This window comes from Lutra lutra, chromosome 13, assembly GCF_902655055.1.
Source record: "Lutra lutra chromosome 13, mLutLut1.2, whole genome shotgun sequence".
NCBI classification, from domain to species: Eukaryota; Metazoa; Chordata; class Mammalia; order Carnivora; family Mustelidae; genus Lutra; species Lutra lutra.
In genome coordinates, this window is record NC_062290.1 from 5,400,666 (window position 1) to 5,421,798 (window position 21,133).

The window sequence follows — 21,133 nt, forward strand, 5'->3', positions numbered from 1 at the left end:
TTAACTCCATTGGCTGCCCAGGTGTGGTCCCCGGGGGCCTCTGCTCCCCATCTGTATTCCTATTTTAAGTTGAGATAGAATTGACATTCCTTATTCTTTTTTTTTTTTTAAAGATTTTATTTATTTATTTGACAGAGAGATATCACAAGTAGACGGAGAGGAAGGCAGAGAGAGAGAGAGAGGGAAGCAGGCTTCTTGCTGAGCAGAGAGCCCGATGTGGGACTCGATCCCAGGACCCTGAGATCATGACCTGAGCCGAAGGCAGCGGCTCAACCCACTGAGCCACCCAGGCACCCCTGACATTTCTTATTCTTAATCCACGTGCCATAGTGTGTTTGGTGTCTGTGACCTTCCTGAGGGCCTTTTGTCTCTTGGCTCAGCGCTGGCTTTCTGGTATCTGGAGCAGTACTTAAGGTACACGTTAAATGACTAGACTAAGAAACAGCCCTTGGGTTTGTCAGTAGTGAGGAAAGGATGCGTCAGAGAACAGTTCCCGTGCAAGGGAGAGGGTGAAGGCCAGCGGGCCGAGCGTGTGCGTGGAGAGGACACAGAGTGGGTGCCCAGACCTTCTTTGAGACCTTTGGTGAGAACGGGGGCGGGGGGTAGCGGTGTGGAAAGCTCTTCCTGTTTGCGGCCGTCCTTGCACTGCGTGTGGTCTGTTCACCCTCTTATCTTTCTCTTCTTTACTAACAGGTGACAACATTTTAGCAGTTCTTAAATACCTAGCTACATCGGATATGTTGCCTTCTTCCTCTAAGTATCGACACGGAAACATGGTCTTCTTTGACGTGCTCGGCCTGTTTGTCATTGCCTACCCCTCCCGCGTCGGCACCATCATTAACTGTGTGGTGGTGATGGCTGTCGTGTTGTACCTGGGCAAAAAGTTGTTGCAGCCCAAGCACAAGAGTGAGTATTTTCCTCTCAAACCACAGTGCTGGCCTGGGAATGAGACTCTGCCTGCAGTTTTTCTGGTCCGTTTACCTCCGTTCAGGGATTCCAAAATCCTAAACATAACCTCTGATTTATAGCGTAAGAGATTTTTTTTTTTTTTTAAAGATTTTTATTTATTTATTTGTCAGAGAGAGTGAGCACAGGCAGGCAGAGTGGCAGGCAGAGGCAGAGGGAGAAGCAGGCTCCCTGATGAGCAAGGAGCCCGATGTGGGACTTGATCCCAGGATGCTGGGATCAGGACCTGAGCTGAAGGCAGCTGCTTAACCAACTGAGCCACCCAGGCATCCCACGTAAGAGATTTTTTAGCAAATCTCCGATGAAGGCGCTCGCTGCACTTCTGGTGTTGGCGCAGCGGGGACCTTTGTGCTTGTGCCACAGACACGGCAGCACGTGGGAGCTCCTGGGAAAGGTTCGTGTACGTGACCGTTAGTGAAATTCCCATGAAGCAGGCTGGTGCGCACTAGAGAGTGGTGCTCAGGGCTCCGTCCTGACGTCTGCCCCGACCGCTCCGGTTGGATTGGTTTCCTTCTGCTCGGCACGTTTCGTGGTCCAGGCTGCTGGGTGGTCTTCCAGGGGCGGAGGCACGGCGGCGGACCCCTCCGGGGGCTTTGCCGCACTGCTCCTCCCGCATCAGCTGCCCAGCCGCGTTTGGTACGGAACTTGACCTTCCGTTCTGGCCAGTATTTCGATACGCCGAGCGTCCCCGAGGTGCCGAAGATGGAAGCTGACCTGCGGGACTCACGGCTCTGAGTTCCTGCTGCCACAGACTCTCGGCGAATGTTGCTTATGTATTATTTGTCGTTCATGTTTTTAACAAACCTGACCTCTGGGACTTTCTGTACGTTGCAGTGACAGCGGTGAATTTCTCGTTTCACCGTTAGCCCCCGTAACTCTGCCGGCTGGCCGTGAGGTTGATTTGGCAGCCGGTGACGTCCACCTTGTGTTTTGTTTCCATTAGCTGACGCCTACAGGAGGGACTTCTTCTGCGCACTTGGCATCACGCTGATAAGCTGGTTCACGAGCCTGGTCACTGCGCTCATCCTGGCAGTGTTCGTCTCTCTGACTGGACAGTCCCTGTCGTGGTACAGCCACTTCTATGTCTCCGTCTGTCTGTACGGAACCGCAGCCGTGGCCAAAATCATACTCATACACACCCTCGCAAAAAAATTCTATTACGTGGTAAGTGTGAGGCACGTTTCTTGATTTCTTTCTGCTGCCTTCCAGGATCAAAGACACTCAAGTGGGATTTGTTGTGTTTGGCTTTCGGTGTGAGCAGACATGGTTTGGCACAGTTGTAGAAAACTGTGTCCCAGAACCACGTTTAGTTTCTGGAAGGCTCCTTCGGAGGCTTTTGAGGCTTCCAGTGCTGCAGCAAAGCTCTCAGTGTTTGGGTGGTTGTCGCCGTCTCTGCTCAGTCTGCTGCGGTGGGTCACTCGCTGCCCTCCCTGGGATGACCCTGCGAGGGCAGGGCCAGGACGCCTGCTGTCCCCCATGCTCGGGCAGCCCTGGCACATGGCACGGACACACAGGAGCCCTTCGAGCCACACCAAGACTTTTTTCTCCAGTGGCCTTCCCTTTCCTTAGCCCATGTGGTATCAGTGCAGACTCGGACAGCATCAGCTGTGGCGTGGGCCTGGGAGACACTGCTTGGGAAGCACAGGTGAGAGGACAGAGGGTTCTGGAATGATTGGTGCTGACATAGGGTTTCTGCTGTATATATATGTTTGTTTGATAAACATCAAAGTAGAAATTGTGGTTACAGAGTAACTGGAGTCATAGTAAACTTCAGTGACAGAGTGACCTGTGGTTTCTAAAGATTTTCTAAGTGACTAAAGGAAAATCTTTCTTAGTTTCAAAACTTATTTTCAAGACAGCCAATGCACACCTGTTTTTTGTTTGCCCTGCTAGGAGTTAGCATGGGGACATAGGAGGTGGTGATCCAGATCTTTCCATGGGCATCTCTGGTGCCTGAACCTCGGTCTCTGTTTCAGTTCATGTCAGGATGTGCTCTGAGGAGTGCTTCCTTGTTAAAAGGCCTAGTGGAGGAAGGTTCTTTGCAGTTGGCCATCTGTTTCTGGATGGGCTGATATCTGTATCTTAGTGGCTTCAATATCTAAAAGGATTCTGCCGTGGGGCTCAAGCTCACATGCTCATTAGTACAACAGTGTGTTAGAGCGTGGGGGTGCTGTGTGGCAGTGGAGTGGAGGACAGAAATGCCCATTAGTAATGTTCCAGTGACTTTGACTAGTTTTGGATGCCTGATCCTAAAATTTAGGGCCGAACACGGCGCAGGAGGGATGTGTATAGAGTGCCGGCTGGGCCTGGCACTGTGCCGGGCGGGTGGTCCCGGGACTGGTCAGGGCGTGCTCTCTGGCTTTGAGGGGCTTCGTCTGGGGCTTCGACACACGGGGCAGAGCGGCGGGTTCGCAGTGCTGCGGGACTGCAGGATGTGGAGGTCAGGAAAGCTCGGTGAGGGAGGCGAGGCCGCTGGAACTGGGTTTGTGGCGCACAGAGAGTAGGTTGCCGGGCGGTCAGAGGTGGGAGAGCACAAGCCCAGAAGCAGGTCAGCGTGGTGAAGGTGAGGCTGATGACAGCCCGGTAATCGGACAGGCAGGCCAGTGGGGGGCTGCAGGTGGCCTCGGAGATGGAGGGAGGTCGCCGGTAACCATTTCTGAGCAGGACGATGAGCTGACCTGGGGGACATGAGCGGTGGGAGATGGGTGGGAGGCAACGTGGGGAGAGGGGGACCCGGTCCCGGGGGCGTCTGTGTGACCTCCGGCCACAGTGTGGGGGTTTAAGGTATGGTTGGCAGTTCTGAGACCTGTTTTCGAACAGCTGAGTGGTACTTGGCTTCAAGTAGAGTCTGAGAATTACTTCCTTTTCCATTATTTTTCAAGACCGCGTGTCTTCACGCTGTGTTGAACGCGGAGAGGTGTCAATGCGTGGCCCTTCCTGTCCGAGGGGGTCTGTCAGAGGCGTCTGGACAGGTTTTGGAAACATGCCACTGAAAGCTCTCGCGGTACCATCCGAGGTCTGGCTGTCCCGGTGCGGGGTCCCTGCACGGCAAGGACCGATGTTTGCGTGGACAGAGCCCCTGGGGCCGAGGTGACGGGGTGTGTTAAGCTCTAAGGCAGTTCCCCTCTGACGGCTCCAGTGGCTGTGCCGGAGTCCGCGGACTTCCAAGCCCACACGTTGGGTTAAGGCTGATGAATGCAAAAGCCACAGGAAGCCAGGGCATGGCAGAGCCGCACCCCAGGGCCCCCGGGAAGCGGAGAAGACTCCAGAATGCAGCCAGACTGCATGGCCGGGGCTCCAGAGGGCCTGCAGGGGGCTTTGAGGCAGCCGAGCTGCCCTGAACAGGTCCTTTCTCTCCTTGGCTTGAAGTTCTTTGCAAGTTGCATAAGTAGAAAAGTTACGGGAGTGAATGTTTTTAGGAGAGTGCTTTCTTCTATTTTACAAATTTCCAAAGGTTACTTTGAGGCTGGTGGAGGGAGAGCACAGGTTGCACATGAGTCAGGATGCTTGGACCCCGTCCTAGTAAATGCCCCTTCCTGGGGTAGCCATTCTGACAGGAGGTAGCTTACTGGGCATTTTCTTAAAGTTTAAGACCAAACGTAGCTCTTCTGAGCACTGGAAATGATACTGCGCTAGAAGATCTTTGTGAACAGCCCATGCATGAGACTAGCGGTGTGTTTTTCTTTCAGAATGCCAGTGACCGGTATCTGGGAGAAGTGTTCTTTGACACCTCGCTGTGTGTGCACTGCGTTTCTCTCATGGCTCTCACGTACCGAGGACTGTGCTCGGCGTTCATTAGCGCGGTCTGGGTGGCCTTTCCCTTGCTCACAAAGCTTTGCGTGCACAAAGACTTGAAGCAGCATGGTAGGTATTTGCGGTTTTGATGCAAATGGGAAAATACCTTAAAAAATGCTTACGATAAGACTTGGGAGACCCTTTCTCTATTTTGTGATCTTTGAGTGTAGGCTTTCAAGATGGTTGCTGATTGCTTTTTTCAGTGTTGAGATCACAGAAGTGTTCATCCTGTACCTCATACCCCATACCATGCTCATGTTTACGAACGCATTAGCTAAAGTACTACATGTTCTGTTGTGTTTTTACCTGTATTTTATTGTTCCTGAACGACATAGGTCATATGATATATCCCTGAATGAGCGTTCTGTCTCATGCACACCAGTACTATAGAATCTGGGTCCCACTGTAGAATTTCAGAGATGTGTGTTTTCTCTTTTTCCCTAGGTGCCCGAGGGAAGTTTATTGCCTTTTACCTTTTGGGGATGTTTATTCCTTATCTTTATGCACTGTACCTCATCTGGGCAGTATTTGAGATGTTTACCCCCATCCTCGGAAGGAGTGGTTCGGAAATCCCACCTGACGTCGTGCTGGCTTCCATTTTGGCTGGTTGTACGATGATCCTCTCTTCCTATTTTGTAAGGAAAAAACATTTAAAAATTTATTTCTTCTTTCTTCATTTGTCATATAAATATGTGATGAGTTTAGCTATAGTACGTTCTGGGAAATAGCATTTCTTTTATTGAGAAACATCTGTGCAAAAGAAATGGGGATTATGTGTGTAGAATGTGGGTTTGGTGGGGAAAAGATGAGAAATGGGTTTGTTTGGGTTTTGTTTTTTTTCCTCCTTGTCCTCCCAAGTCCTCTGGTTATATCTCTTCACAGCTTTCAAACTACCTGAATGTGAATTTGTAGAGTGCATACCATGTAAGATATGATAGAGACTGCTTGGTGGTGGATTTTTTTTTTTTATTTTAAAGCTTTTATTTATTTGAGAGAGTGAGCATGAGCTGGGGTGAAGGTAGAGGGAGAAGCAGGCTCCCCACTGAGTAGGGAGCCCGACGTGGGGCTCAATCCCAGGACCCTGAAATCATGACCTGAGCCGAAGGCAGAGGCTTAACCCACTGAGCCACCCAGGCGCACCAAATGGTGGATTTTTAGAATGATTCCTACTAGTGTGTTTTCAACTTCCTACTGAGAGACAGATGTTAATAAATATGTGGTTGGTTTTATTAGTGCTCTTAGAGCTGGTGGAGGGAGAAGGCATCTGATGAGGCTCTTTCTGTTATCACTGAACTGACTGCCTGGCCGCTAGCCCTGCGGTGTTCACTAATGGGGCCTGTCTCCTTGGGTGACGGACACTGAGGACTCAGAGTGTCAAAGGCCTTGTCCTTTTTCTCTGTCCGTGCTCTGCCCTTGCAGGGAGAGTTCTGCCTTTGCCGTCCCTGCTGCTCCTCCCCAGGACTCCTCTGAGGGAAGACCGGACCCCGTGGTAGAGCAGGTTCTAGGCAGAGTTCTGCCCTCAGAGTGGGGACCTCAGGCCTGTCCCCTCTCGTGGAGGCTGCTCTCTGGGGTGTGGCTCTTTTCCTGGAATTCCCGAGAATAAGAAGCGATGACTGCATACCCATAGGTACGCTCCAAGATTTGCAGTTAGGGGACTAAGTAGAAAAAGCAGTTGTGACTCTATCATAGTTCTTTCCTCCATGGAGACGATGGCGAGTCTTTCCATGTCACTACAGTGGAGGGCGTGTCAGGTGGAGGTGAGGGTTTAGAGACAATGTGTAAAGACGCCACGTGCATGGTCAGTAGCTTCGGTGCACATCCCTTAGGAGAGTGGCATCAGGCCTGGAGAGCGGTTCTGCACGCCCCTGTGTGCGGCTGGTGGAAGGAAGTCTGAGCATTCCAGCCATTTTGTCTTTACTGTAATGATTCAGTCCTTACTGGTACATGCAGGGGTGGATGGAGAATTCTGAAATGTTCTTTGACGCCTCCAGGGTTTACTTCTTTTGGTTTAACGTTAAACCTTTAAATTCTCTGTGCAGGTAGCTAGAGGGTTTGGCTGCTGTGAGGGCCGAAGTGGTTCAGGGCTCATCACGCATAGATTAGGTTGTGATCTTGAGTTGGCGGAGTCATGAACTGGGTCCCATCGTCTGTTAGTGCTCAGAAGCCACGATCAAAATATGGGACATTTTAGTTCCGTCCCGTGTGGAACGGGATAGATTAAAAACCCTGACAGCTTCACCGTGGAAATGGAAAGTGACCCCCGAGTATGGGAATCCTGGAAACCATGGAGAGAGGATTAAAATATATAGTTTTCTGAATTATATTTTATTAGGAAAGCTTCTGGAGCGTGCCTCTTGGCATCATTGGAAGCTCATTTACTTTTCATCGGAATGCAAGGTGGCCGCGCTGCTGGTGGCCGTGGGGGGGCGTTGTTGGCTCCTTGACTTGCCTCCAGGGCATGGTGTTGGAGCGGGGTTGGGGGAACCCAAAAGAGGCAGCCTGGTCTCTGCGATGGAGGACAGAAAGCGTAATGCAGATTTCATGGAGCTCTTCTTTTCGGTCCTCGGGGATCCACTGAGTCCATTTGTAGGGAGCAGTGACGTGCCTGTCTGGTGGTGGGGCCGCGGGTGTTCCTGGGGTTGTCCTGATTCAACAAGACTGCTGCTGAGTGACCTTGGGGAACAAGACAGCAGCCCTGGACGCCGCCTAGACCCTTCTCATGCTTCTCTTTGTTTCATTTTGCACATGTTTGGGAATCTAGAGTGAGGGATGTCACATTTAAGGCAGAAATAAGAGTGAAATCGGAGGTGCTGGAATCCAGACACATTGTCACTCTGGCCTCCCCCCCCGCCCCGACCCCCGTGCCCTATGCTTGCATCACGCTCACTGCCTGAGACGCGTGGCAGGGGCAGCCCGATGAGCCTCATGGCTTGAGGAGTGCGTGTGGCATGTGACAGGGTAGCTGACACAGAACTTTAGGACAGCCTTGCAAGGTGGCTGGGTGGGGATGGCAGGAGCCACCGCCTCTGACGGGGAGGTCTTCCTCTGACCTGAAAGACTCTAGACACCTAAGTGTCGCCTCCCCTCCCCGCGGAGGGGAAGTCACTGCTTGGCGGGATGTCTGACGCTGTTCTGCGGAGTCACACCGTAAAATCTTAGGACTGCCGGGACACTGAGGGACAGACAGGTATGCGTGTAGTTTTGCTAACTCCCTGCCTTGGCTCCTGGGGGATGGTCTTGTTTCCGTGCTTACTGTGTAAAAACGCAAGATCACTGCCCTAAGGCCGGTACGTGTCGCTGGAGCGGACCCCGGAGGGGACGCTGGTGCCCGGTGTTTTGTGTAGTAGAGCATGTGGGAGGTTATGCGTATTTGCCCGATTTCTCATTTTCATTTCCACAGAAGTCTCTCCACATTCATGCTCTACGTATGGGCCCCTGGAGGCTGGGTGACCAGGGGGAGCAGGCACGGGGAGCTGGGATGGGATCAGTGTGGCCCCTTCCGAGCCCCTGAGGGACCTGTGGGTGGTTCTGTGAGTCACGTGTGTCCCCCACAGCTGACTGTGACTTCCCGACCACCGAAGGGCTCGTGGAAGCAGGTGTGGGACGTGCGAGGCCCCCCCTCCAGCCCAGGCCTGCCGTGGCTTCCGCTCTGCTCACCCAGCCCCGAAGGGCCCCGCGCGGCGTCCTGACGGGTGTCGAGGTGCAAGTTCGGACGCAGCCAGCACTGAGGCAGGCGCCAGAGCGTCAGGAGCCGAACTTGGTCTCCTGGGAATGGGCGTGCAGCCGCGCCGATCTTAGCTCTGGTTCTTCAACGAGAGCCTCCTGTGGTGACGCTTGGTAGATCAGTGGCGTCTCCCGGGCCGCGGCTAACGTGGGGCACTGACAGAAGCGAAGTAAGGTCCTGGTTTCACTGGTGCTGCGTCTCTGTCGTGGTGTCTCTGCCCACCGAACCGAGACCCCATCTCTGTGTCCTTTCCCCTCTCGACGGTTTGTGGGGGATGGGGCTCCCCTCGTTTACATGGGCTCCGGCCCAGAACCCCTGAGGCAGCGCCTGTGCCCCGGGTGTGGTGTGGTGACACCTGCCGGCTGGCGCGCCTCGCGGTTGCTCGGGTGGCGGCCGGCCCGGGACGCAGGCGGCAGGGCCAGCGTCTGCCCCCGGGAACGCCGCGGCTCCGCGTCCTGTCTCGCAGATCAGCTTCATCTACTTGGCCAAGAGCACCAGGAAGACGCTGCTGGCGCTGACGTCCGTGTGCGCCGTCACGCTGCTCCTGGTCTGCGGCGGCGCCTTCTTCCCCTACAGCTCGCAGCCCGCCAGCCCCAAGCCGAAGCGGGTGTTTCTTCAGGTAAGAAGAGTGGCTTCGCCAGAGGGTGTGCGGCCGGGGCGGGGGGGCAGCCTCGTGGGCGCCGAGCTCGGCTGCGGGGAGTCGGCCGGGCCTGCGCTTGCTCTCAGAGGCTTGCTGCTCCGCGACACCCGCGTCCCCGGGGGGCCGACCTGGACACGTCAGCTTGCTTTGTTCTTGTTCACGTCACAGAAACGCCCGCCCTGGGGAAGGCAGAGCAAGTCTGCCGCGGAGTGATGAGCTTTGGAAGGGCGGATTGTAGAAACGTCCGCAGGCTGAGGAAAAATCTGAATTCGGCTGGCAAAGTCAAACTGCTATTTTAAAATGCCCGTAAAAATGATCTTAGGTCGTCTTTGAGGGAGGATGTCATCATGAAAATGCAAGAACTTAGAAAGGGACTAGTAACCCGGGCTTTAGAATTTCTGTGCATTTTAGGTTTTCGGCACTTTTTGAAGTTGGCGCTGGAAGGCAGGAGAACGCACCGAGCTGCCTTATTTCCCGTCCTCCTCTCTCGCAGAGGCTGAGAAGCAGAAAAGCCAACTGCACACAAGGGCACCCGGCTGGCTGGACCAGGAGGGCTCGCGACTCTGGGTCTCGGGGTCATGAGTTTGTAGACGTGGGTTTACACGCACATGAGGCGTAGACTCTGCTTTACAAACAAATCTTAAAGAAAAGTAAAGAAAGAAAAGCCAAGAATCATAAGCCAGGAACTACTCGGGGATTGAAGGGAGTAACAGTAACACTCGAATGTAAGTTATCAGGGAGGAGATGCTGACAAAGGGCCACTGTTCCTCGTTACAGGAAGTCCTGGAGGACACAGCGATGTGCCTTATGTGACAATCTTGACAATTTACAAAACCATGAATGAAGAACAGCTTAATTTTAGGAGAGTCAGTGTGTTTTCAGTGACTTGCTGAATTTTTATAATTACATTAGTAAGGAAAAGTGACATTTCTATTTTTAAAAACTCCCATTCTGTTTTGTTTGGGGTTCTCTTCTTCCCCAGTGCCAGAAGTTGGCATGCTTTCCCCGAAGAGGGTCAGGTAATAAGTACTTGGGGCTCTGCCAGCCGCGTGGCCTCTGTCCCCGCCGTTTTGTGGCACACAGGTGGCCACGGACGGCGCCTCCTCAGGTGAGCGTGGCCTGTGCAAGCAGAGTAGTGGCCGCGTGGCCCGTGGGCTCCAGTTCCCCGGACCCCAGCCCCTGCCGTCCTTTCTTCCTGCTTGATGTGCTCTGGGCTGCTTTCTCCCGAGCTGGATGGAGCGTGGTGCCCACGTGTGTCATCCGGGCGTGCGCGGGGGTGTTGGTCTCTGCTCGGGAGGGGCTTCAGGCCGCACGCTGAAAGCAGAGTGTGTCTGTCTTAGAATGGCTTTGTTCGCAGCCTTTGTCTAAATGGAGTTCCAATGTCCCTGTCTTTTAAATCTGAAATAGGTCTTCAGAAAGGCTTTAATGAAATTTAAATATGTAAATATACTTGTAAGAAACAGTAACACTTTGTATATTCATCCTCCAGTTTAAAGGAAAGAACAGAAGTACCTGCTATGACCCAAGTGTCCCCTTCTTGATCCCAGTCCCCCCCCCCCATACAGTCGTGAAGTTGGGAGGGAGTTAGTACCTTTTCTATGGAGCCCTAGACAGGAAGACAGAGTTTGCCTCTTTTTGAGCCTCTTTAAAGACAAAGCCATAAACGGTCCTTCGTGACTGGCTGTGTCCTTACCAGCAGCGTGGGGGAAGCTTCCTCACGGGCGCGCGTCACCGTCCTTCAGCGAACGGGTGCCCCTGCCGCTGCTGGTGGGCGTCCGGGTTGTTCGCAGTTTTCGCGGCGGGGGTCGGTGCTGGATCCCCGCGCGGCCCTCGCCCTCCGTTCTCGCGGGTCCCCTGCAGGAGTGGAGGGGCTGGCCGGGCCTGTGTGTGTTTAGGTGACGCTGAGCAGTGCCCTGAGGTGGCCGGGCCCGCCCTGCCCCCCAGCAGCGCGGAGGGGCCCTGTGGCTCGGGCGGTGGCGCTCGGCGTCCTCCCGTTTGCGCATCCTCGTGCCGCGCGAGCGGGGATGCGCTGAAGGGGTCAGGCGGTCGCCGGCTCACGGCTCTGTCCTTCGCAGCACGTGACTAGAACGTTTCACGGCCTAGACGGAAACGTCACTAAGCGGGACTCCGGAATATGGATCAACGGGTTCGACTACACGGGCATGTCCCACATCACGCCTCACATTCCTGAGATCAACGACACCATCCGAGCTCACTGTGAGGAGGACGCGCCCCTGTGTGGCTTCCCGTGGTACCTCCCGGTGCACTTCCTCATCAGGTCGGTTCCCTCGTGTGCTGCATGGCCTTTGGAAGCCACGTGACTGCCCTTATTTATGCAGTTAACGCGGCCGCAAGTGCCGCGCGTGCTGTGTCCGTCACGGCCAACGTTCCCCTTCTTCAGCGGGACAGAGCACTCGGAAGTTTACTGTTGCCTTCTCAGAGTTGCGAAGTCTTTGCTCTAGAAACCCGAGGAGTTCTGAGAAAGGCTGGCCCTCTCGGGAGGTCCGATGGTCTGATAGATCGCCGTGAAGCATTCGTTCGGACGGTTTTATATTTCTGGGATGTTCGTGGTTTGGTGGTAAGGGGCTGGATAGGAAGGAACAGGGTGGGTGGTGGAATCGAGACCTCCTAGGATCTCTCGTTCGTAATTTGGGGAAGGTTTTATTACACAGTGACAGGCTTCTAGAGTAATTTGCATGATTTTACCATCAGAGATTATTTTCATATCCCAAAATGTGAGTCGTATATTCAGACCACTTCAATGAGTTAGAGATAGCCTTCAACTAAAATTAAGAGCCCTAAATATTGAAGCTACCTTTCCAAATAGGAAAAATTGGTATCTTCCTGCCCCAGAAGTTTCTCCAGGAGATCCGGCTCATTTCAGGCTTGTGTCCAAAGAACAGACACCCTGGGATTCTGTGAAGCTGACGTTTGAAGCCACAGGTAAGAGATAGGACAATGTTTTCTTCTCTATTTCACTTTTTAAATTCTTAAAATATGTATTTTTTTCCCAAATGGTAGTGACTTAGGAAGAACTTTGTGTTTCTAAGAGCACTTGAAGTTTGTTTTTTTTAAAGATTTTATTTATTTGACAGAGATCACAAGTAGGCGGAGAGGCAGGCGGAGAGGCGGGGGAAAGCAGGCTCCCTGCGGAGCAGAGAGCCCAGTGCAGGTTTCGATCCCAGGGCCCTGAGATCATGATCTGAGCTGAAAGCAGAGGCTTTAACCCACTGAGCCACCCAGGCCCCCCCCCCCTTTTTTTTTTTAAAGAAGAGCACTTGAATTTCTTTAAGACTTATTTTTTTTAGAGTGGTTTTAGGTTTACAGAAAAATTGAGCAGAAAGAGCTCCCCTCCTCCTGCTTGCCTTATTAACATCTTGTTCTCGGAGGGTGGTGCGGATCCTAATGTGGACAAACCCACACTGATACACCTTACCAGTAACTGAAGTCTGTGGTTTGTGTGAAGGCTCAGTTCACTCTGTGTGTTGCATAGTTCTGGGAGTTTTCTGGGACAAATGAGTGATGTCAATGCACCCACCATATCACACAGAGTAGATCTCATTCCCTGCCCTGAGAATCCCGTGCTCCCTCCCTCCATCCTTCTTCCCCACTCCCTCTGGCAAACTCTGACTTTGTTACCATTTCTACTGTCTTGTCTTTTCTGGAGTGTCCTGTAGCTGCAATCAGATGGTTCGTAGTCCTCCTCACTTTGCAGTCCGCATCTCAGAGCCTTCACGTCATCCGGGTGCGGGAGCTTTCGCTTCTTTTCACCGCTCCGCAGTGATGTGGCTGGGCCCCGGCTGGGCCATGCCCCCGCAGATGGACAGGCCGCCTGGTTGCTTCCATGTGGCAATCGTGAATAAAGCTGCCGTAAACATTTGTTTGCAGATTTTGTCTAGACACGTTTTGAGCTCACCTGGATAAAAACCTAGGAGTACAGTTGCTAGAACGTGTGGTTGGCCTGTATTTACTGTTGTCAGACATGGGCAATCTCTCCCAGCGCGCCTGCGCCCCACTGCCCGCCCAGCAGTGCTGTGCTCGGCGCTGTCTCTGTCGGGATCCTAGCCACGCTGCCGGACCGGTAGTGCCGTGTCGCTGCTCCTTCCGTGGGCCGCTCCCTGTTGACCTACGGTGTGAGCATCCTTTCCTAGGTTACTTGCCATCTGTGTGTCACTACTGGTGAGGTGTCTGTTAACTGGGTGGTTTGATTTGTTGTTCAAATTTAAGAGTTCTCTATGCGTATGGATGGAAGTCCTTTAGATCAGATAAGTGCTTTGCAAATGTTTTTTTTCCAATCTGGGGTTGTCTTTTCATTCTCTCAAGACTGTTTCCCACAGAACATAAGTTTTTAAATTTAACGAAGTCCAGTATGATCAGTTTTTCTTTGATGGGTTACAATTTTGGTGTCGTGTCTAAAAGTCATTGCCAAACCTGGGGTCTCTGCATTTTCTCTGATGTTACCTTCTACAGGTTTCGTTTTGTGTTTTCTATCTAGATCCGTGAGAGAGCCATTTTGAGTTAATTTTTGTGAAACATGTAAGGTCTGAGTGTAGGATTGTTTTTTTGTTTTTTTTTTTTTTTTTTTTTTTTTGGCATGTGGATTTCCAGCTGTTCCAGTACCATTTTTTGATGAAGAATGTCCTGCCTCTACTGAATGACCTTTGTTGCGTCAGTCTATTTCTGGGCTCTCTCTTCTGTTTTACTTCTGTTTCGCCATTATGGTGCGCTCTTGCTCAAGTCCTGAAAGTGGAGAGTATCCATCCTCTCGACTTTATTCTTCTGAATGTTGCTTGTCTTTTGTCTCTCCATGTATCAGTTTGTTGAGATCTACAATAGAACTTTCTGGGATTCTGACCAGAGCTGCACTGTAATCTATAGCTCAAGCAGGGGCAAATGGCATCTTAGTGGTTTCTCCATGACATGGAATATGTCTCCACTTACATGTATTCGTTTGCTTTCCTCAGGACTAGATTGTGTAGTTTTCCTCATATATTTCATAAGACTTTTTTTAGATTTCTACCCAAGTATTTCATTTTGGGGATGCTAATGTAAACAGTATTTTTCATTCATGGTATATAGGAACATAGTTGATTTTGTTTATTAACTTTGTATCCTGCAACCTTGCCATCATTGTTTATTAGTTACAGGAGGTTTTTTGTTGATTCTTTGGGATTTTCTATATGGATGATCATGTCATCTGCAAATAGTACTATTTCTTCTTTCTCAATCTTTTTTTACTCATTACCTTTTCTTATTGCATTAACCAAGACTTCCAGTATTGTGAAAAAGAATGCTAAGAGGAGTAGTAAGAGTGGTAATCACCGTCTTGTTCTTTTTTTTTTTTAAGATTTTATTTATTTCTGAGTGAGCACAGGCAGAGAGATTGGCAGGCAGAGGCAGAGGAAGAAGCAGGCTTCCTGCTGAGCAAAGAACCTGATGCGGGACTCGATCCTAGGATGCTGGGATCATGACCTGAGCCGAAGGCATCCGCTTAACCAACTGAGCCACCCAGTTGTCCCCACTGTCTTGTTCTTGATCTCAGTGGGAAAGCTTCTGTATTTCTACTGAGTATCCTGTTAGCTGTAGGTTTTCTGTAGATGCTCTTTATAAGGTTGAGGAAACTCCCCTCTAGTTTTAGTTTGCTGAACTCTGACTGTGAATGGATGTTGATTTTATCACATGCTTTTCTTTGTCTTCATTAGTCTGTTGTGTGATGGATTACGGGAACTGATGTTCAAAGGCTGAACCAATCTTGTATACATGGAATAAATCCTCCCTGGTTGTAGTATATTATTCTTTTTATGCATTGTTGGACTTGATTTGCTAATATTATGTTGAGGATTGGTTCTATTTCTCTGGAGAATTCTAACACAAGAAGTTCGTTTTTAAAAGTTCCCACTGTGTTCACTTTGTACCATTCTTGAGTGTCATATAAATGGAATTTTCCAGTATGTAATATGGTGGGTCTGGGTCATGAAGCATAATGTTTTTGAGACTGAGCTGTGTTGTTTTGAGTATTAGTATTTGGTTCCCTAAAAGGAGTCTCTCTGAATTCCAGTTGTTCCACATTCTCCCCAGTATTGGCTGTTCTTGTCCCTCGTTCTGTTTCTGTGGGGCCTTCAGCAGTAGCTCCTGCGCTGGTCTGGTGACTGATGACGTGGGACACTCTTCCAAGTGCTTCCTGGAAGACATTCCGCTACCTTGGCTTGTTTCATTTCTTTTTCTCTTTTAAAAATTGGGCTTATTGGCTTGCAGGAGTGCATATGTTCCACATCATAGTCTTTTATCAGGAACGTATGTATCAGATACCCAGATTTTCTTATCCATTCATTTTCTTTTTTCTTTTTCTTTTTTTTTTTTTTACGATTTTATTTATTTATTTGACAGAGACCACAAGTAGACAGAGAGGCAGGCAGAGAGAGAGAGGGAAGCAGGCTCCCCGCCGAGCAGAGAGCCCGATGCGGGGCTCGATCCCAGGACCCTGGGATCATGACCTGAACCGAAGGCAGAGGCTTTAACCCACTGAGCCATCCAGGCGCCCCTTATCCATTCATTTTCTTTTTTTTTTAAACATTTTATTTATTTATTTGAGAGAGAGAGAGAGAGCATGAGCGAGGAGAAGGTCTGAGGGTGAAGCAGACTCCCCATGGAGCTGGGAGCCTGATGCGGGACTCGATCCCGGGACTCCAGGATCATGACCTGAGCCGAAGGCAGTCGCTTAACCAACTGAGCCACCCAGGCGCCCTCCATTCATTTTCTTAATGGGGTCATTTGATGTGCAGAAGTTTTAAATTTTTATGAATTTCAATTTATCAGGTTTTTCTTTAGATTTAGTACTGTATGTATCCTAAGAAAATCTTGTCTACCCAGAGGCCACAAAGACACTCATTTTTCCTTCTAGAAGCTTCACGGCTTTAGCTGTTAATCTTTGCATATGGTGTGAGTTAGAGGTCAAGTTTTTTTTTTTTTCCTTTATGGATTTCCAGTTGTTCTACCATTATCTGTTGAAAAGATTTAACCTTTACCCTATTGAATTGCTTTGGCGTCTTTGTCCAAAATTATTGGATTGTATATACCTCAACTTAGCCCACTTTTTACTGAACTTCCTCTTTCACAAGTAGCTTGTTTGGTTTTTGAATTTTTTTGGTGACTGTAGCCATCATATTTACTGTAAAAAGCAAGTTGTTATATTTATTGTGCTCAGGCATAGTTCATTCCGTTTAACACAGAAGGGACGTGAAAATCTGGTAAAGAAGACTGGAGGACACAGATGCTGGTAATGAAATAATACAGTTGGGTGGTTAACCAATGGGACAAGCACTTACAGGGAATTAAGAACCTCAGCTGATGCTTTTGAAGGTGGATACTTTTGTTTTCTCTAAGCTTTTAAAATTTAATTGGAAATAAATTTATTTTGCACCAACCGCTTTTCTTGTTCATGCCAATAATTATTTCTGATTTGTATTTAACCACCAGCTTGTAAAAAGGAAGCACAGAAAAATCCAAAACTTTATCTTTCATGCATAATTTGGAGAATTCCAGTAAAATTCAGGTTCCTGGCAGGCAGGTTACTATCTCCTGCCCTGTGTTTTGTGATTACAAATGTCAAGAAATCAGGAAAAAAAACTTGACCATATATATGTGGGTCTGTTTATGTACCTGTTAATTACAGAAGCTTTTAACTTAATGATTGCGAGGGTTAAGAGTCTCTGTAATTTTTGTTTTTCAGGATTTTCCTTGCTATTTTTGCATGTTTGTTTTTCCATATGAACTTAAGTATTGTAACTCTGACATAAAACTTAATTGCTTATTGGTATTTCAGGGAGTAACATAATTTATAAGTGAAGGAGAGCGGACATAATGTCATCCTGTCCAAGAACTGGGAATGTCTTTTCATGTGTTCACATCTACTTTTGTGTCTTTCAGGAGTGTTAGTAAGATTTTTCTCATCTAGTTTTTGTTGCTATTAAAATTGGGGTTTTCTCTATTGTTATCTTAACTAGTTATATTTCGTATGTGTCAATTTTGTATATAAATTTTGTATCTTGCTATCTTACTGAATCTTCTACTTTTTTAATTATGTTAGTCACCATATAGTACATCATTAGTCTATGATTCATTGTTTGCGTTCGATCTTTTACTTTTTGAGTTAATTAGTGCTCCTTTAGGGTTCCCCAGGTAAACCAGGAATTGCCAACCTTTAAATGGCCAGATAGTAAACACTTTTGGGCTTTGCTATATGTCCCTATTGTAGATTTTTTTATTAGCTGCTTTTTCTTTAAGACTTTTAAATTTGAGAGCATGAACGAGCATGATTGCAGGGGAAGGGCAGAAGCAGACATGGGGCTCCAGTCTAGGACCCTGAGATCATGACCTGACTAGAAGGCAGACGTTTAACCAACTGAGCCACCCAGTCACCCCTTAACTACTTTTTTTTTTTTTTTAAAGATTTTATTTATTTATTTGACAGAGATCACAAGTAGACGGAGAGGAAGGCAGAGAGAGAGAGAGGGAAGCAGGCTTCCTGCTGAGCAGAGAGCCCGATGCGGGACTCGATCCCAACCCCTTAACTACTTTTTAAACACATAAAAACTATTCTTAGTCCGAAGTCTTACAAACAGACCTCAAGTCTAGCTTGCTGACCGCTGTGTATCTTCTGCAAATATAGTCTCTCTTCTTTACCTGTTCTCAGGTCTGTGATTGACATGTGTAAGTGGCTGGCGCTGCCATGTGGCGATGTGATGTGACGAGCGGGCGGCCTTGCGTTACGTGGAGCGCGGGTGTGTAGTGTTGCCCGGCGTTTGAGCGGCAAGCATTTATCCGCAGTCCTGCCTTGCGTGCTTTCATAAGCAATAGGTTTTAATTTTGGGAAAGGCTTTTTTCAGAATGTATAAAGAGAATCATAGGATTTTTCTTCCTTGGGTTTTTTGATAATGCTATTGTTTTCCACTAGGCCATGGTTTCTGATTCTCTCCACATCACTGGATTTTGTTTGCTAATGTTTAGAAATTTTGAGTTAATACTCATGAGTGATACTGGTCCATCTTTATTTTTTGGGTACTCTTTAATCAGATTTAGGCATGTGTCACACATTATAAATGTATAAACATCATGAAAATGGAAAGTTGTCCTTAATTTCAAATCCCTTAGAATAATTTTGGAAGCATTTAAATGACCTCCTTGAAAAGTTGGCTTCTGGGTGCCTGGGTGGCTCAGTGGGTTAAAGCCTCTGCCTTTGGCTCAGGTCATGATCCCAGGGTCCTGGGATGGAGCCCCGTATCGGGCTCTGTGCTCAGCAGGGAGCCTGCTTCCCTTCCTTTCTCTCTCTCTCTGCCTGCCTGTTTGCCTACTTGTGATCTCTGTCTGTCAAATAAACAAATCTTTAAAAAAAAAAAAAAAGAAAAGTTGGCTTCTGCTGCTCTCCGAAACCACCTGGCCACAGCGCCTGTGTTACGGGGCAGTTTAACTTTTTCTTGGGAAATTGGGCTACTTCAGGTTTATACCTCTGTTCTACAAGTTTAGTAATCCATTTTCTTGAAAAGTATCCATTTCATCTGGGTTTCCATGTTTAAGAGTATAGAGGTCACATTTCTTCTTTTTGTATATTTGCATTTTCTCTACTCCACACCCCTTCCCCTTGCCGTTTTCTTTACCAAGTTAGCTAGTAGTTAATTTTTTTTTTTTAAAGATTTTATTTATTTGACAGAGAGAAATCACAAGTAGGCAGAGAGGCAGGCAGAGAGAGAGGAGGAAGCAGGCTCCCTGCTGAGCAGAGAGCCCGATGCGGGGCTCGAACCCAGGACCTGGGATCATGACCTGAGCCGAAGGCAGCGGCTTAACCCACTGAGCCACCCAGGCGCCCCAGCTAGTAGTTAATTTTAAAAAAGTTTCTCACTAAGTTACATCTGTTTTATTCTCATTCTTTTATTGATTTCTGCTTTTTGCTTTATCTGTAAGATTTTCTTTTCCTCTTTGTTGCCTTTTTTAATTTTACTGAAAAAACATTTATTGCTATGGGGTTTCCTCTTACACTTTTTAAGTGTACCCAGTAGTTTAATATTTTCATTATTTTACAAAAACGTCCTGTAATTTTTTTCGGATTTCTTCTTTAACCCGAGTCTCTTTTATATTTATTTGAGAGAGCACACCCAAGCAGTGGGAGAGGCAGAGGCAGAGAGAGAATCCCAAGCAGACTCCCCACTGAACAGGAAGCCCAGCACAGGCTTGGTCCCATAACCCATGAGACCATGACCTGAGCAGAAACCAACAGACCCTTAACCGACTGAGCGACCCTGAGTCTTTATGTAGACTTTAAAAATTTGCAGGTAGAAGGCCATTTTGTTTTGTTGTTGATAATTTTAAGCTTTTCCAAGTTACCACCAGTTTTACTTACAATATTTCAATTTTATAGAAGTGATATTTCCTTCATAAGCTAATAGTGTGTGAATGTTTTGTGCCCACTGTACATGCCAGTAATGCAGAATTTATCTTCTCAAGTTGGTTGTATCTACCCATATGATCTACTTTACTGATCACTTGTTTTGGTCTTTTTATATCCTCTTTGTTCACCTCATGTTTTGTAGGACAGTGGATTATCACGGTCTCTTACTTGGGTCCGTCTGCATCTCCTGTAGTTTTACTTTATCAAGCAGTTGCTATCACCTGATAGAATTCACAGCTTTAGGTATTATAAAGTACCTTTTTTTTTGTTTGCTTATTTGACAGAGATCACAAGCAGGCAGAGAGAGAGGGGGAAGCAGGCTCCCTGCTCAGCAGGGAGCCCAATGTGGGGCTCGATCCTAGGACCTTCAGACCATGACCTGAGCTGAAGGCAGAGGCTTATCGAGCCACCCGGGCACCCCATAAAGTACCTTTTTATATGTAATGTTTTTGTCTCAAATCCTGTTTTTTTCTGAAAGATTTTATTTGAGAGCAAGCATAAACAGTGGGGAGGGCAGAGGGAGAAGCAGATGCCTCTGAGCGGGGAACCCGATGCAGGGCTCGATCCCAGGACCCTCAGCTCATGACCTGAGCCGAAGGCAGAGGCTTAACTGAGCCACAGGTTGCCCTAAAAAGATCTTTTAAAAAACTGTGTCCACTTTGTTCATACTGCTATTTATACCCTTCCTGAGTCTCTTTTAAGTATATTTTTTGAATACAGTAGATGATTGGATCTGGCTTTTTAAGCGAAGTTGAAATTTTTTCCCTTCTAGTTGCTGATTAGGTCCTTTCACATTTATTTTTTATGACTGATGCATTTGATCTCCACTTTGTGGTTTGCTACATTCTTTTTGTAGGTCTTTTTTGCTCTTTAACTAAAAAAAAATATTTTCTGGCATTTAGGAAAGCTTACCTTTTTGTTTTGACCACATACTATGTAACCTTTTACTATCTCAGTTTTTAGTGGCCTCGCCCCTACGAGTCTCAGGACTCTCTGCCTCACTCCCTCTCTGTGCTGGCTGCGTAGCGTCTGGGCTTCCAGCCCCGGCACGTGCTCGGGTCTATGAAAATCCTGTCTGTTCTTTTGCTGCAGCTCTCGAAGCCACCTCTTGGTTAGGTAAAGCTTATTCTCTAGGTTTTTGAAGGACTCATGCGTGCTACGTTCTTACGTGTTTCGACGAGGGGTTTTCTCGTTGTCGGTTCTGGGCGTTTCCTCCTGGCGCGCATTACTGTCCCCAGTCCGTGCCCACGGCGCGGAGACGCAAACCAGCGCGGCCTTCATAGTCTGGTTTGGTGAGTGAACTGCTTTCCTTGATGCGTTTTGAGAGATGAACTCTTCTTCCTCTTCCATACAGGACCGAGCCACATGTCCTTCTACGTTCGAACCCACAAAGGGTCGACGCTTTCTCAGTGGTCTCTTGGCAACGGCACCCCAGTCACAAGTAAAGGAGGGGACTACTTCGTATTCTACTCCCACGGGCTCCAGGCCTCCGCGTGGCGCTTCTGGATAGAAGTACAGGTAGGAGTCTCCCCGCGTTGCCGCGGTCACTCCTCAGGCACCCGGGTGG

The 21,133-nt window shown here is 48.6% G+C and overlaps 1 protein-coding gene across 3 annotated transcripts in view; it reads left to right on the forward strand.

Moving 5' to 3' along the window:
* ERMP1 (endoplasmic reticulum metallopeptidase 1) overlaps positions 1 to 21,133 on the forward strand; it is a 39,569-nt gene that overhangs the window by 15,911 nt on the left and 2,525 nt on the right. For all 3 annotated transcript variants that reach the window (XM_047700371.1, XM_047700372.1, XM_047700373.1), the window contains exons 7-14: positions 694 to 906; positions 1,910 to 2,130; positions 4,656 to 4,830; positions 5,206 to 5,396; positions 8,952 to 9,104; positions 11,201 to 11,403; positions 11,953 to 12,068; positions 20,921 to 21,084. In XM_047700371.1, coding sequence (XP_047556327.1) covers positions 694 to 906; positions 1,910 to 2,130; positions 4,656 to 4,830; positions 5,206 to 5,396; positions 8,952 to 9,104; positions 11,201 to 11,403; positions 11,953 to 12,068; positions 20,921 to 21,084 — 1,436 coding nt within the window. The remainder of the gene's footprint in view (positions 1 to 693; positions 907 to 1,909; positions 2,131 to 4,655; positions 4,831 to 5,205; positions 5,397 to 8,951; positions 9,105 to 11,200; positions 11,404 to 11,952; positions 12,069 to 20,920; positions 21,085 to 21,133) is intronic.